At 53.7% G+C, this 15,688-nt stretch overlaps 2 protein-coding genes across 7 annotated transcripts in view; one reads left to right on the top strand and one right to left on the bottom strand.

Moving 5' to 3' along the window:
- The window catches only part of TMEM253 (transmembrane protein 253), a 34,368-nt gene extending 29,758 nt beyond the window's left edge, over nt 1-4,610 (bottom strand). The window contains exons 1-7 of one of the 4 annotated variants that reach the window (XR_005216500.1): nt 4,494-4,610; nt 4,235-4,372; nt 3,757-3,867; nt 3,607-3,663; nt 3,208-3,318; nt 2,948-3,094; nt 2,451-2,624 (exon numbers count right to left, since the gene is read on the bottom strand). Coding sequence is in view for 3 of the 4 variants with exons in the window: in XM_037834472.1 (XP_037690400.1) it covers nt 2,544-2,624; nt 2,948-3,094; nt 3,208-3,318; nt 3,607-3,663; nt 3,757-3,867; nt 4,235-4,339 (612 nt within the window). In the remaining variant the exon portion in view is untranslated. Of the gene's footprint in view, nt 1-2,008; nt 2,625-2,947; nt 3,095-3,207; nt 3,319-3,606; nt 3,664-3,756; nt 3,868-4,234; nt 4,373-4,493 lie in introns of those variants that run through there. The other 3 variants (XM_037834472.1, XM_037834474.1, XM_037834473.1) reach the window with 3 other exon arrangements.
- Nucleotides 4,611-6,460: 1,850 nt separating this feature from the next.
- ZNF219 (zinc finger protein 219) lies at nt 6,461-15,381 on the top strand. Of its 3 annotated transcripts, none has more exons than XM_037834470.1 (5): nt 6,461-6,656; nt 11,831-11,922; nt 12,185-13,592; nt 13,924-14,055; nt 14,328-15,381. In XM_037834470.1, exons 2-5 carry the CDS (start codon nt 11,917-11,919, stop codon nt 14,930-14,932), a joined length of 2,151 nt encoding a protein of 716 aa, XP_037690398.1. In that variant the 5' UTR covers nt 6,461-6,656; nt 11,831-11,916; the 3' UTR covers nt 14,933-15,381. The 3 variants fall into 3 exon arrangements, with proteins under 3 accessions (XP_037690398.1, XP_037690396.1, XP_037690397.1); XM_037834468.1 differs by lacking the exon at nt 6,461-6,656 and adding an exon at nt 7,097-7,156; XM_037834469.1 differs by lacking the exon at nt 6,461-6,656 and adding an exon at nt 7,670-7,890.
- Nucleotides 15,382-15,688: the final 307 nt, after the last annotated feature.

Raw genomic sequence — 15,688 nt, 5'->3', positions numbered from 1 at the left:
ACCCCCTGAAGTGCTTTATAATTTTAAAGTACTTTTCCATGTGTGATTTTATTTTAGCCTTGATACTCCAGGAATGTAGGAAGGACGAATATCATGATTATAATCTTCATATGAGCAAAAATGTAATTCAGAGAGATATGACTTGCCTGAATTTACACAATAAAGTTTTTTCAAGAACTTTATTTAGTGGTCCATGGAACCAGACCAAAGTAGATATGGGCCTATTGCTAGAATGGATGAATTCTAGCTACTGAGCTATTCAAGAAATCACCACAATAACCCTTTTTATTTTAATGAAGTATTTCTGCTTCCCCTCTCCTTCCAGTTACATGGAAAGATTGCCCTTTCTGCCTTCTTGAAATTTGATATGGCTATGTGACTTGCTTTGGCCAATGAAGTGTGAGTGGAAGTGACATGAGTCCCTTCTAGGCAGAAGCATTTATGGGCCCATGAACAATTCTTCCTGCATACTTCATTCTGAGGGGAGAACCTTAAGCCTCTTGGTGACATGATGGGATCTCAAGACAGCTTGGGTACCTGAATAACTAATAATTAGCAGAACTCCCAAACAGCCTGACCTGGAAATGTAGTATGAGAAATACGCTTTCATAGTTTTAAGCCACTGAGATTTGGCATTGTTACTGCAGCATAACCTATGCTGACCTGACCAACAGAAAGTTCATTTTAACGGTCAACGAGCTTCTCCAAGCACTAGTATATAATTTCTATATACTTCTGATCACATCACTAGAAGTTGTTGCTTTCATCTGGGAGAGACTAAGACTGAATTGATTTGTTTTGTTTTTCCCCCAGCTTCCTCATCTATTTCCACGTTCTGACTTTGAAGAACATTATTGTTTTCTCCCAGGCCTTCACACATAAGGTTTCCATTATTCTGGCAGTTAGAATTGGGAGGAGGACGGGGTTGTCAGATCTTGTTTTCTCCATTCCAGAGCCTGATCCCAGAACTGCCCTCACTCACTTGTATTTGTACCTAACTTGCCATTGGACAACAATTACCACCTCCAAGGTGTCACAAACAGAAAGACACTGCATCTGGTGCCACTGCAGTACCAGAGCAAGGCAGCCAGGCTGTGCTCTGCCTCACTGGTGTCTGGGCTTGGTTAAGCCTTGAGAAACAGCATTCTCTAGGGAAAGCAGAGTTCTCAAGTGGCAACAAAAATGAGTGTGAGGAGTACAGCCATCTGGGCAGTATGTGAATCTGGGGTGAGTTCTCTTAGCACTCCAGCTCCGATCAATTTCTAGTTTTTCTAACGGCTAGTAAGCTGCATGGCTCGTGCTACCAAAACTCCCAGTTTTTCTGGGCTTTCCCAAGCCCATCCGAGCCTGTCATCTTTGCACACTTGCAAAGATCACAAACGGTGGGGGCTGAGCGTTAGCAAAGTTTCATCAACCCGACTACGGTAGGAATCAAAGGTCGACCGGGCTGCCTAGACAGCGAGCCTGCGCAATCCCGCTCCCGCCTTGGAGAGAAAGGGTGGCGGCGACGCGGGCTATTTAGGCCGGCGTGCTCCGAGAGGCGGGAAAGTCTTATCGGGTCGCCGCGTCCCTCCCTCTCCCTGCCCCATCCACTCCCCCCCCCTCCCCCTCCCAGGCACCAGGGGAGGGGGACGAGAAAGGCTCTGCGCTTCTGACTCATCACCTCCAGCTCCTTTCTCGCGCGCACTCCAAGTCTCAGGACTTTGGACCTGGCCACTTCTGCGAGGGGGCGCGGCGACAGCACCTGGGAAACCCCAGTTCCGCCGAGGGTAGGCCCCCAACGCCCGCCGGTTTCCGAGGCCGCCAGCGAGTTAGCCACAGACCTACTATCAGCTCTCGGCTGCCGCGGCTGGGATGACGACGCCCCCGCGCAGGTTGACCCGCCCGGCCCCTCCTCGCACCAGGAGCCAGTGGTCGCGACCGGGGAAACTCTCGGCTAGGCCCTGACTTCCAGGGCCTCGCGGCACTCAGTAGATGCACAGCGCCCCCAGAGCAGAGGGAAGGCTCTTTATTTCCCAGCAGGTCACGGGATAGCGGGGCATCCTGGGACTTGTAGTCTCCTCTAGAATAGAAAGGAACCAGATCGAGGGGAGGAACTGAAGCACCCAGAAGTTGAAGTCAGAGAGTTGACGTATGCAGGAACCGGGGATCGGAGTTGGATGGGTTTGTGAGAAGTGCACCCAAGATAGTGAGATGAGGCAGATGTGAAATCGTGCGGGGAGGTGGTGCGGAACGAGGGTGAGGATGCAAACAAGGAAGTGAGTATAGCTCAAGGATATTTTAAAGAAGTCCTGCAGGCTGGGCAACTTTGCGGGGCGGTGAGGTGGGGGAGGACTCTGGTCCAGAAATAACTACCCGTAGCGGGGAAGGGAAGAGAAAGGGACCTGTTATGAGGGAAAATTGAAGGCACTACGCCCAGCTTCATGTAGGTCTCTCGGGAGTCCATCTACCTTCTGAGCTCGGCGAGAAGGGGAGCTGGAGAGTCTGGACAACGCTATTGCAGGGTAGAAGGAGAGTAGCTCCCATCTGCTTTCCTTGCCAGCTCACTCATTTGTTCCAACTGCTGTGCTAGCCACCGTGGGACTGTTCTCCAAGCCAGGAACCTCCTCCAACTCAGAGAGGCCCTGAAAACCAGACACAAGTGTGAGGGGAGCAAACTATAGGGGTGAAAAGGGAGAAACTCCAGACAGAAGCAACCCTCCCCCCATCCCTATTGTTTTCTCACGTTCCCATTGTACTTCCAATATTTAGGCAATATCCACCCAAGTCCCTCTTACCCATCATTTGGGGGGGGATACATTAAGAGCCAGAAAGCCAGTCAATTTCAGTCTAGGAAACAGAAGTCCTTCCTGTCCCAGTGTTTTCCCTTAAGTACTACTAACCAGGATAGCTGGTGAAAATATGAGCCAGCATTCACTCCATTATTTGCCTCCCTGTCCCCCAATACCTCCTGCAGCTCCTGGTAGAGTAGACTCTGGTTCCTGCAGCATCCGGGCTTTCTCTGGCTCAGCAGGTATAGGGCATCTGCTGAGATGAGCACTCCCCCTAGGGTGAAGGCCTCAGCACTGAGTTCCAGCACCAGCAAGCCATCCAGCTGCAGGTAGACAGAGCTGAGAATGCTGCAGGGGACTCAGCACCTGTTTGCCCCTCTTCCCTCTCCATCTCCTTTTGCCTTCTCATCCTTCCACCACGTTCATTCACCCATACCTGGGAGGGGGCAGTTGGGGCAGACCCCAAGGCTGTCTTCATCACCTCGATCACCATCACGATGACACCCAAGATCAGGTTGAAGGTGTTGAAGATCATCATCTCCCGTGCCTGCCAGTGAACCAGCTCAGCCCTGTGCAGCTAGAGAACCTACTCCAAGCCCAAGCCCTACCTGTAGCAGCTAGCCAAAAACAAAACTCAGCCCCTGCAGCTCCATTTCCAAACAGGCCACCAGCCCTCTAACTTTCCTTTCTCTCCTCAGTGCTTTAGGCCAGTCAAGGGTAGAACAGCTGACAAGATGAGTCAACCCTTACAGAGTCACTTCCTGAACTGAGGTGTGTGTATGAGGTGTATTTGAGGAGGGGAGGGGGACAGTACTGCATTCTTTTCTGCTCTCACCTTCCAGAGGCGGGGCGCTCTGCGCAGCTCAAGGGTGACAATTCCAGTGAGGAAACCCTGAATGATGAGAAAGGCAAGTGTTGAGCTTGGCCATATTAGGGAGGGGACCCTCTGGATCTTCCTTCCACCCTCCCTTGTGGTAGGTCTCACCGAGGCTCCAGGCCCAAGGGGCAGTGCTGTAGCCATGTGACAAGCAGAGTTCAGACAGGCAACTGAGACAGCAAAGGGCACCACAGCTATTGCCAACCATAGCTGACTCACCTGGGGACCAGTTGAGGGAGGGGGAACCGTCAGGGTTTCCCTTCTTTCTTCACAAACCCTGCCTCTTTCAGAGATCAGCAATTGGGATGAATGCATGGCAGGGAGGGTAGTCAACCAAAGAGTGAAAGAAGGGGCTATAATTTAATTTTCTGTCTCATGTCGTAGCTTAGTTACTTACCTAAATATTTCCCCCATATTATGGAAGCTACTTGGAAATTAAGGGTCTTGCCTTGTTTATTTCTGGATTTCCTCCTCCCCCCTCCCTTCTGAGCCTAGCATAGTTTCTGGCACATGGTAGGTGCTCACTAAACATGGGTAGGATTGAATCAGGGTCCAAGTGGGCATGGGTGGGGCAGCTTGGCCTCACCGCCAGCACCAAGAGGTGCCCACTCTGCCTGTGCCTTGCCCAGTGCTGTAGCTTTTCCAGACGGAGGCTGGGGGTCTCCTGCTCTCGCTGACCAGCTCCCTCCATGGCTTCCTTGACTGGATCTCAGTGCTTCCTAGGCTGGGAAAAATACATTATGGGGCCTATCAGGAGGCGGGACATGCTGCAACGTCTCTTTCAGAACTCACCCCCAGCCCCTACCCAACATCCAGGGAGTAGAGGCTTATGGCCTCACACCTACCTACTCTGATGCAGCTACTCTGAAGGATGGGACCCTACTGGGCCCTGGGGCTCCTGGTGGGGCCTGGTAGCTTAGAGCGGACGACACACTTGCCCTGGCAGAGGCAGGTTGTCAGGACTGGGGTGTGGAGGGGCAAAGGTCCCTATTGGGGCCTAAGGATCCAGGGGCGTGGCCCTGGGTAGACACTGGCCTCATTTCACTCCACAAGTCTCTCACCTCTGCCTCCCTCTGTTCCTATTTCCTGTTGTGCCCATCTCTCCCCACCCTGGGTTCCCTTCTGGTCTCTCACGACATATCCATGGATGCCATCACCCTGGGCCCCCATTTCCCCCCATTTCCATCCTTTCTTTCTCCTTTCTTTGTCCCTCTCCTCAAATTACTTACTCTTCCCTAGGGAGATCCCACGTTATGGTCTGGATTGGTCCCTATCATTACCACTTTGAGCTTTGTCCCCAGACCAGGAAAGGTTTAATTCCCTGGCCTCCCTGTCTCTCACTTTTTGTACAGTTTCTCCTTTCTCCTTCCTTTTTGGAAGGATTTACTCTGGATCAGACCCCAACTAAATGGATGGGGAGCCCTACTTATAGTGGGGGAATGTTTTAACTTAGTGGTAACCTACAGCTAGAAATGTGTAGAGGATGGTTCCCAAATGGTCAGTCTTGGGAAGGGCAGTATTGCAATAATGAATATTTTTGAGAGATAGAATGTGCTTTGCAGCCAGACAGACCTAGAGTCTTAGTTCTGGTATTTTTCCAGCTGTGTGACCTGGGATAAATTATTCCACCTATTTCAGCCTCAGCTTGTTCACTGATAAAAGGGGGCTAATAATATGACACGTGAAGGGCTGTTGACTCTGGGTGGGTGCTTAATAACCATTAGTGGTGCTGATGAGGTCATAGTGTTGTGCTTGATGCCCATATCCACAAAGGGCTTATTCAGGAGCTAAGCTGGGGGCATTTATTTCTATAGCAAGAAGCAGAACCAGCTGGGCCCAAATATATGCTGTATAGATTAAAGATAGGAATGGCCCATCTTGGTACAGAGTATGTGGTCTAGAGACAATCAGAACTATGTTCGAATCCCAGATTTACCTGTATGACCTTGGGCAAGTTATTTACTCTCTCTGCTTCCTTGTCTTTAATGGGCAGTTAATAATACCAGTCTCAAGGGTTTGCCTTGAGCATTAAAAGAGAAAATGCATATGAACCAGCTCAGCCCAGTGCCTGGCATGTAAGTACGCAGTAAATGTAGTGGCTATTATCATCATCATTGTTTGTTATTATTGATGGTAGAAGAAGACTGAGCCAGAAGACCCCTGGGACTTAGTATTGGGAGGCAGGGTCCTGGGAGGCAAGTGGCCTTTGGAAGCCACTTTTTTGCCCTGCTTATTGCTGGGCCAACATTCATTGGAACATTGTATGCACCCTTATTTCCTTTTCTTTTCTGGGGAGTGGGAATCAGATTCTAAAGGGCCCCAGAGAACTGCTGTGTGTCTGTTCCTCCCTCCTTGATCCCCATGTGCATTAATTTTATTTGGTGGCAATGGCTTGACAAAATGTGAGACACTGGACTTGCACTAAGGATTCCTGGGCTTGCCGGCCAGTGACTGGCCAGGGAAAGAGACTCCTTCAGCCTCATTTTCCTTACCTGTAAGTGGGGACTTATACTTTGGAGGGCCCTTGTAAAGATCATATGCTATTAAATATGTGAACAGGCTTTCAGTAATTATCGATTAAATCTGAGTGTGCTATTTACAAGTTTGAAGCCCCTATTTAAGACTACAAACTCCTTTAAGGAAGGTACCATATCCTCCTCACCTCATCTGTGCAGTTCACACAGCACTGAGCATAATGCCTAGTACTTAGTAAGCACTCAGGAAATATTTGTTGCGTTGAAGAGACGTTAAAGTGATTTAAGGAATGGAAAATAGAACTCAAGAGGAAGGAGCGGGAATTGTTTATCAAGAACAGAAAGGACCGAAGAGTAACTTTAATAATGTTTCTTATACGGCAGACATTAACTATCTCTATAATCGCCCCTCCTCCTCCCCAAAAAGAGAGACAGAAAATGTAAGGGAGAGGCTTTGAGATAAAACCCCAGGAAGAAGTTCCCGAGTCTGTGCATGTTGGGGCAGAAAGAGCGGCAGAGCCAACTCCTTCCCTGGTATGTCCGGGTTTAGGGTGGGAGGGGCAGCCCTGCTTGGAGGCTGGGGGAAGGACAAGATGACCTTTCCAAATCTCTTCCAGTCTCCTGTTAGAATCGTCTGTGCGCCCCACCCCCGCTTCTTCCCTCCCTCCCTCTGACAGCGCCCCCCGTCTCCAAACTGCCCGTACCCCGCCCCTGGTGGCCGCGTCTCGCGGCTCCGGGGGTCCCCAGTTCCCTATCCCTGGAGCTAGAGCCCTGCTCCCGCTGCCGCGCGGTTCCCAGTCCCGCCGCGCCGCCCCCCGCATGCTAATGGCCGGGCCGCCTCCCGCCGCACACAATGCGGGCCAGGGCCGGGGGCGGGGGACCGGGGAGGGGGCGGGGGCCGGGCCGGGGGCGGGGGGGCCGGGGCCCGGCGCATCTCCCCCGGCCCCACGTAACGCTGACGCCCGCGCCGCCGGCCCGCCGCCGCCGCCGCCGCCGCTGCCGCCGCCCGCTCCACCGCCGCCCGCCGGGGGCTCGTGAGTAGCCGCTTCCCCCCACTCCCGGCCCCCCCCTCCGCCATCCGGCCCCCGCCCCCGGCCCCCTCCCCCCCATCCGGAGGGGGGGCCACTCCGCGCGCCCGGCTCGGAGCAGGTGCAGGGGGCGGGGGCGGGGGAGGGGCGCCGGCTCGGCCCCAAGCAAACTTCGCCCAGAGCTCCTGGGGGGGCGGGGTGGGGGCGGCGGCCTCAGAAGCCTGGAGATCTGTGGGGGCCACCCGAGGGAGGTGGGGGCCAGGTGGGGAAGCCGGGGGAGCGGACACCAAAGGGGAAGGGCCAGCAGAAGAGGGGGAGCGGGCGTCTTTGTAGGGGCCCGGTGGGAGGGCGCAAGGGGCCTAGGGGCGCGGGGTGGCAGAGCTGGGAGCCAGAGTGGATGAGCGCCCCCCCCCGACCCTAGTAGGGCTGGTGGGGGAGGGGGAAGGGCCCCAAACTCTCCGGGAGCGGGGGTGGGGGAGGGGAGAGGATGGGGGGGTGCTTCCCTCTCTGCGTCCCAAACAAAGTGTCACAAAGAGCTCGGCCGTGGCAGCAGCAGAGGCGGCTGCAACTCAGCTTTTGTTCTCCTGGCCAGGGGTAGCTGAGCCCTGGCCTCCTAATACCCCAACCTGGCCCCGGGTCATCCTTCTGTCTTGTTTTCCCCCGCGAGGGGCCTGGGGTGCTGCTGGATGAACCTCTTGTGTCTGACCACAGGTCCTACTCTATTTGCCAACCTATTTCTGGTAAGGGGATTTTTGTACAGGCCCTCCTGCCTACCCCTCCCCTCACCCTCACTCTGGGGACTGAGCCACACTTGGGTGCTAAGACCCTGAACGCTGTAGGCCCAGCTCTCCTTAAGGGGACTCAGGGCTGGCAACATTTACCCCTCCCCCAAATCCAGCTCCTCCAGAACTTTCAAATCATGGGTCAAGTTGGGACATGCTTCTAGGTTAGGATTCACCATGGAGGGTGGCAGCAGGTGAGCAGGTGTGTCCTTCTCTCACCTCCCTCTGTACCTTTGGAGTCCATGACTGAGGTTCCATGCTCCCAACTAGGACAGTGAGGACGGAGGAAGGAGGCTTCACCAATAACTCAGTCTAAGGGTGGGCAAGCTGTGGGGTGAGATGGGTTTGGAAGAGCTATCTGAGCAGTAAGGTTCAGAGGGCCATGGACAGAAGACCATAAAAGTGAATTAGTAGCATGTCTGAGTGATGAAGGTAATCTTGACAACAGATTACTCAAGAAGCCCCTGTCCTCTTAACCCCATCTAGTGCAGTGTTAAATAATATTTTTTCCGAAAGCAGACTTGAGAAGTGTAGGATTCTTTACAGTGGAAAAAACATCAAGAGAAAACATTAGAGATGACCAAAATAGAGGTCTAGTCAAAACTAGACCCTGGAAGTCTTAAACTCATACCCCTTATACTCTGACCCTAAGATATTTGATCCACATGGCTTGAGGGGCAGTCTTCATGGTCTTTCATTTAGCAGATGTTTCCATGTACCTGCCCCTGTTGTGTTTTCTAAGAGTCTTCTCCTTCCCTACTCAGTAAGGTTTGATGGTCCACACCCCCATCCCCACCAGCTCTTCTAGTATTTAAGAGGTTAGTAAATTGGCCTGTTGCTTTGGAAAGATTTCTGACCCCTATCCTTGGCCGTGCATCTCTATAGAACCCAAATAAGAGCACGATAACCCCTGATTCCAGGTGGAATAGAAAGTAGGTCAGTGCTACTGTCTGATGAAGTCTCATCGATGGTGTTTAAGGCCTGACTATAGAAAAATCTGTGATTATTGCTCACAGGCAATACAGGCATGACCTAGGTTTCAAACCAATTCATAGAATCCTGGGCCCTGTCAGTGCTTTCCCCTCTTGAGAAAAATGGGATCAGGCTCCTGGGACCTGGTTTGATGTGGAGATGATTCAGGAGTTCTTGACTAGGCCTAGGAGGGTCTCTTGGTGAGTTTTACTGGTTTTAAGGCACCTTTGGGGAAACTTTCCTTGCTAGGGAATTCAGCTTCATTTTGGGCCTTCTTGTGTATCACTGTATTTCCATCCTGGAAAATGCTCATAGCAAGTTTTTGTTTGTTTGTTTTTGTTTTTGTTTTATTTTGGAGGGGAGGTTTTGCCTGTTCCTACTCATTAGCCTCTGATATGAGGCCGGCTTCCCATGAAGTGTTTCACTTAGTATTCTCCAGGCAGTTTTAAGGGCCCAAGAATCTTCTCAGAATCAGAGTATGTGCCCATAGGTTAGTCAGCTATGACCATGCAGTATTCCCAGCCTCATACCCCACCCCCCTCCCTGCCATCTGCTTCCTCCGAATATACCAGATTGGCTGTACACCAGGATGTTCCGGGAATCCTCAGGAGAGCAACAGAATGTGATGGACCCAAATACGATTCCTCAGTTACTCATTCCAGGATGTACAAACTGTAACTGTCAGGACACTCCTTATAGCTAATTAAAATTCTTCTAGTTATATCTATTTTCTATTACATCTGTCTATTTTCAGTGACATCCAAAAGGCCAATAATCCCTCTGGTACCACTGTTTTTTTCTGTGGGTCCCCGATAGGAATAATAAATAAATAATAAAATAAATAAATAAAAATTCTCTCGCTTTTTTTCAGTGCCTTATCTGTGGTGCTCAAAAGACAAATATGGCCCCTCTAGCACTTCATAGCTCTATCTATGGTACTGAGGTGGCCAAATGGCTCCTCTGGTAGCCCACTGCACTCTCCATGGTACTGAAGGGGTGACTATTTGTTTTAATGTCTCCCTGGGGTCCAGAAACAGTACTGTGACTTAGAACCACAAAATTTTTGAGCTAGAAGAGAATGTCAATATAAACTAGCCCAACCTCCTTATTTTACAGATGAGTAAACTGGAAGGTTAAGTGACCTACCAAAGGTTTCAGGGTATCAGTGGTTGGACTGGGCCCACAATAGCCTTGCACCCCTCAGTCCTGCTCTAGTGCACCTTTTATGACATTACTTAGTGAGCCCATTTAGTCTCTTGGTCCTAAGAAAGGGGCTTATTTGGAGGATCCAGAGGATAAGGATGGAGGTCCTAGTTTGGAGCTACAGAGATACACATATTAAGTGGTGGTGGAGGTCATTGAGTGACTCTTGGACAAGGTCACTGTTATTAATCTCCTATTACTAAAATTCCCTTAAGCCAGATCCCACACGTATCAAGTACCTGCCCCTTCATGGCGATTTACCACATCCACTAAATGTCAAAAATTAAAAAAAAGCATTGGACCCTCCAGAGCCTTCTCTCTGCTGATAAGCAGTGCTGACTCCTGGCCCAGTTCTCTTCTATTAAAGATCCTTAGGCCAAGGAATGCTTGAGTCCTTTTCTTTCACAGTAACCCATTTCAGTTTCATAATGCCTACTGTGAGAAATTTCTTTATATCTCAAATATTCTTTCTATCTCAAACAAAATAAATAAAATAAAAGTAAAAAAGCTTAGGCCCACATTTGTCTGGCTTTGATCAGATACAATTCTGTATGTGAGTAGGAAGGTAGACTGGGACAACTTCTGGTCATTCTCCCAGGACTATTTCCATGGATCTTAATTCTGGGGTTTCTTCTAAGTCCTAATGCTGACCTCCTCTGCAGCTTAGAATCAGGGGAGCCCTCCCCGCCTCTCTGTGCTCTTCTGTTTCCCTAGCACTGGAGCTCTGCACATCCCAGGTCTAGGGAATTTTAGCCTGGAGAATTTTAACCCCTTCCTGCTCAGAGCATGGGCTGAGCCCCTATCTGTGCAGATGGCCCAGCCCCACCCCCCGTCCCTCAGTCCAGCTTCTTGAGCTCAGAGCCAGTGTAATCCTCCTCTTGTGTGAGGGAGCCTCTCCCCTGCAGAGAAGAGGAAAGCCTGCTTCGAAACAACCCTGGACAAAGGGGCTGAGATGCCCCATCAAACCGCAGGCCCCAAGGTTTGAAACAAGATGATGAATCCTATCTGGTATTTGCAGTTTTAAACCCCTTCCCAGACTGGCAGCACCCCCTAAATTCCACTCCTCCCCCAACTCTCTCTTCTACCCCCTCTCTCTGGCTCTCTCCCCCTTCATGCCCCTCCCCCTCTGTCTGTCTCCAGACTCTCTGCTGCTGGGAGGTGTTTCTCTCCCATGCATGAATGAGTCTCTGTAATGAATGGAAATGAATGGATCAGGAATCCAGGCAGAGGGAGGGAGAATGAGGGGGAAAGACAGACAGAGAGAGTAAAGGCAGAAGGAAGTACTGTGGAACCTGGAATGGTGTTTGGCTGGCTGGTTGGTTAGGGTTCTGAGAGCTACCATTCCACTTGCATAATTGAGCCCACCCCATCAATTCATCAAGCTGTACAACCTAAACTAAATGAGAGAAGTGTATACTGTTATGGAGTTATAGTTCATGAAAATAGGCCTGGGAAGATGACCAGGAAATGGGTGGTGGTGGTGATGGTTGTTCTGGACCAGGCATTTAAAAAGTAATTTAGGGGAAGAAATCTGGGTTATCAGGGAGCCTTGTGAACTTGGCAAGTCAAGGGGTACAGTTTTTGAGGATGGCAGCATCCTCAGTGCCTCAAAATGCAATGAGGGAAAAGGGATACAGGGTGCTAAGAATCTGGGGTTGGGAGTGACTCCACTGCTAAAAATCAGGATTCATCTTTTCCTCCAAATCTGTCTCTCTTGCTTTAGCACCTCAGCACCTGTTGCCTTCACTAGCAGCTTTTCCTCCTCCTCTTCCCTGCACTCCCCAGAACCAAAGAATGTGAAGGGGGTCCATGGAGGTGAGTGAAGCTCTGGCTTCCTTCAGCTATACGCCCTCCCTTCCCTACCTCTCTCAGACCTCCCATTATTAGAAGTGATCTCCTTGCCCTCAGCATCTCAATTCTCATTCATCCCCCAATTTCCCCGAAGTGAGTGGAAAGGGCACCCAATGTTTTTGTGTCAGGTCCCAACTCACCCTCCCTTGGTTTCCTTTGGCCAGCACCTTCCCTCATACCTGTCCCTTCTCCACCCCTTGCTCTACTCGCATCTTTCTCCACACAGGGCTCACGTCCCCGTGCCCCCGGCGGCCACTTAGCGCCGTCGTCGCCAGCCTTCGACGGTGAGCTGGATCTGCAACGCTACTCCAACGGGCCAGGCGTGAGCGCAGGGTCGCCTGGGATGGGTGCGGTGGGCTGGTCTGAGAGTCGCGCAGGCGAGCGGCGCTTCCCCTGCCCTGTATGCGGAAAGCGCTTCCGCTTCAACTCCATCTTGGCACTGCACCTGCGGGCTCACCCGGGCGCTCAGGCCTTCCAGTGCCCGCACTGCGGCCACCGAGCAGCGCAGCGGGCTCTGCTGCGCTCGCACTTGCGCACGCACCAGCCGGAGCGCCCGCGTAGCCCTGCCGCGCGCCTGCTGCTCGAGCTGGAGGAGCGCGCGCTACTGCGCGAGGCCCGACTGGGGAGAGCCCGGGGCTCAGGTGGCATGCAGGTCACTCCAGCCACCGAGGGCCTGGCGCGGCCTCAACCTCCTGTGTCATCTGCCTTCCGTTGCCCTTTTTGCAAAGGCAAGTTTCGCACCGCGGCAGAACGCGAACGCCACCTGCATATCCTGCATAGGCCCTGGAAGTGCGGTCTGTGTAGTTTTGGCTCCAGCCAGGAGGAGGAGCTGCTGCATCACAGCTTGACAGCCCACGGGGCTTCCGAGCGCCCTCTGGCGGCTACCTCCGCTGCGCCCCAGCCTCAGCCTCCACCCCAGCCGGATCCCAAATCGGTATCTGAGTCCGAGCCTGAGTCCCAGCAAGAGGCAACCTCCACCCCCGCTCCGGCTACTCCCGAGGAGCCCCCAGCACCTCCGGAGTTCCGCTGCCAAGTGTGCGGTCAGAGCTTTACGCAGTCTTGGTTTCTCAAAGGCCACATGCGCAAGCACAAGGCCTCCTTCGATCATGCGTGTCCCGTGTGTGGCCGCTGCTTTAAGGAGCCCTGGTTCCTCAAGAACCACATGAAGGTGCACACCAGCAAGCTGGGCCCACTGCGGGCCCCGGGGCCTGGCTCTGGGCCTGCCCGAGCTCCCCAGCCTCCTGACCTCGGTCTGCTGGCCTATGAGCCGCTGGGCCCCGCGCTCCTCTTGGCCCCGGCGCCTACTCCGGCTGAGCGCCGCGAGCCCCCGAGCCTCCTGGGCTACCTGAGCCTGCGAGCTGGGGAGGCCCGGCCCAACGGTGAGGGTGCTGAGTCCGGGGCCGGCCGCAGCTTCGGAGGCTTCGGCTCGCTGTCCTCAACTCTCCCAGCCCGGGCTCGCCGGCACCGTGCGGAGGAGCCAGACGCGGAAGAGGAGGTGGTGGAGGCGGAGGAGGAGACCTGGGCCCGGAGCAGGGCACTGGTTCCTCTGGCTTCACTGCACCCGCGCCCAGGCGAGGGGCCAGGCCATTCTGCACCTGCTGCGGGGGCCCAGGCAAGGCCAGCGGCCACTCAGGGTACGTAGGGGGTCACTGTTGAGGGTCCCCACTCTCCGGGCTTTCCCATGCCCTCAGCTGACTCCCCTCCATGGGTTCCTCCATTCTCTTATTGTAAAACAGCCCTTTGTATTTCTCCTGTCTTCCTCCCCTCTTCCCCAAGACTTTACCACGTTCTGAGGGCACCAACTCTCAACTCACAGCAAATCCAACCCCTTGGGTTTCCCCAATCCCAGGAGTTTCCTCCTGGGCCCTGATGGAAAACAGCCTTTTGGGGTGGATGTAGGGTACAAGGCCCTGCCAGCGACAAGGCTAAAGGCCTTCTGACTTCTTCTTAACGTTTGTATTGCAGAAGAGAATGGGTTGTTGGTTGCGGGGACCCGGTCTGAAGGAACCCGGGGGGCCACCGGCAAGGATTGTCCGTTCTGTGGAAAATCTTTCCGCTCGGCGCATCACCTCAAAGTGCATCTGCGAGTGCACACAGGTGACGGGGACAACCGATGGGGGCAGTGAAGGGGAAACTGGGAGGCAGGAAGAAAAATGGGGCTATTGGAAACGCCCTGAGGTTACGTTCAGCAGATCTCAAATTGGCCAGATGAGCTCATTGGGAAACACTTCTTTATTAAATCAGAGGAGGTGGGCAAGGCAGTATTTTTTACTTGTTCTGAGGATGATGAGGTCTGTAAGTTTAACGAAATGCGGGTGAGGGCGCGCAGTGATTGTGGCCCGTGACCCTATTCCATTCCCTCTCCCCAGGTGAGCGTCCCTACAAGTGTCCGCACTGCGACTACGCGGGCACTCAGTCCGGCTCACTCAAGTATCACCTGCAGCGCCACCACCGGGAGCAGAGGAGCGGGGCAGGCCCTGGACCACCCCCGGATCCGCCGCCCCCTTCCCAGCGAGGTTTGGCCCAGCCGTCAGGGTCCAAGCCTGCTCCACAGCCTGCGACCTGGGTGGAGGGCGCGGCGAGTCCCCGGCCTCCTTCGAGCGGCGCTGCACCCGGCTCCCGTCGGAAGCCGGCTAGTCCCGGGAGGACCCTGCGCAACGGGCGAGGCGGTGAGGCCGAACCCCTGGACCTGTCCTTGCGGGCGGGGCCGGGAGGCGAGGCCGGGCCGGGGGGCGCTCTCCACCGCTGCCTCTTCTGTCCCTTTGCCACTGGAGCCCCCGAGCTCATGGCCTTGCACCTGCAAGTGCACCACAGCCGCCGGGCTCGGGGCCGCCGGCCACCCCAGGCCAACGCATCCCCTCCGTATACCCGAGCCCCATCGGGGGAGACCCCTCCTAGTCCTCCACAGCAAGGGGAGGAGGGCCCCGGGCTGTCGAGACCGGGCGAGGCGGGAATGGGGGGGCAAGAACGGTAGGGAGCCCTCTTAGGGGCTGTTAGTTTAGTGAGCTTACCCTGCCGGAGCGGGGGAGCGCTAGAGGTAGTTGGGTAGAGCAGCCAGCAGGGGACAGTGTGGGACCTGTATCCCAGCCCCGGGAGGACCAGAGGTCGAGGGGGCAGCGGGCATAGAAGGGTGGTCAGGCGGTACCCACCCAGCCCAGGGGAGAGTCACAGTGCCTTAGAAGTGGCAGGGGTGAGGGTCACAGAATGAGGTCCCAGGGCTGGCAGAAAGAGTTGTGTCCCTGTAGAGGAGCGGCTCTGCCAGTCTTTGCTGGTCCGTAGGCATGAGAGTTTATTTTTGTACAAGGGGTGAGGGTGGGGGGCACTGTACCCTTCTAGCCCCATCAGGGGCCTTGTAGATGTTGCTATTTTTGGTACGATCCCTGTCGCAGAGTCGTGTCCCCAATAAACAGGTGTCTTGAGGCACAGGGTGCTATGTCTGTCTGCCTATGTCCAGTCCCTCTCCTTAGGCCCCTCTGCCCAGGAAATAGTTACTTCTCCGAGGCACTTAGTTATCACCAAAAGAGCTTGATAAAAACGTAGAAACTTGGGTTTTACCCCTGGGTTTCAGATTCAGTAGCTCTGGGATAGGGCCCAGGAAGGAGAATTTAACAAGTAGCCTAGAAGCTTCTCATGCTCTGGCCTGAGGACCTCCTTTGAGAACTGCTAGAGTGTGCTGAATCCCAGCTTGTTGGTGACCAGCTTAGCCGCAAGATGTGGGTGTTACTGTGGG

This window comes from Choloepus didactylus, chromosome 4 (assembly GCF_015220235.1).
Source record: "Choloepus didactylus isolate mChoDid1 chromosome 4, mChoDid1.pri, whole genome shotgun sequence".
NCBI classification, from domain to species: Eukaryota; Metazoa; Chordata; class Mammalia; order Pilosa; family Megalonychidae; genus Choloepus; species Choloepus didactylus.
The sequence above is the reverse complement of the archived record's forward strand: the minus strand, read 5'-3'. Positions and strand labels throughout refer to the sequence as shown.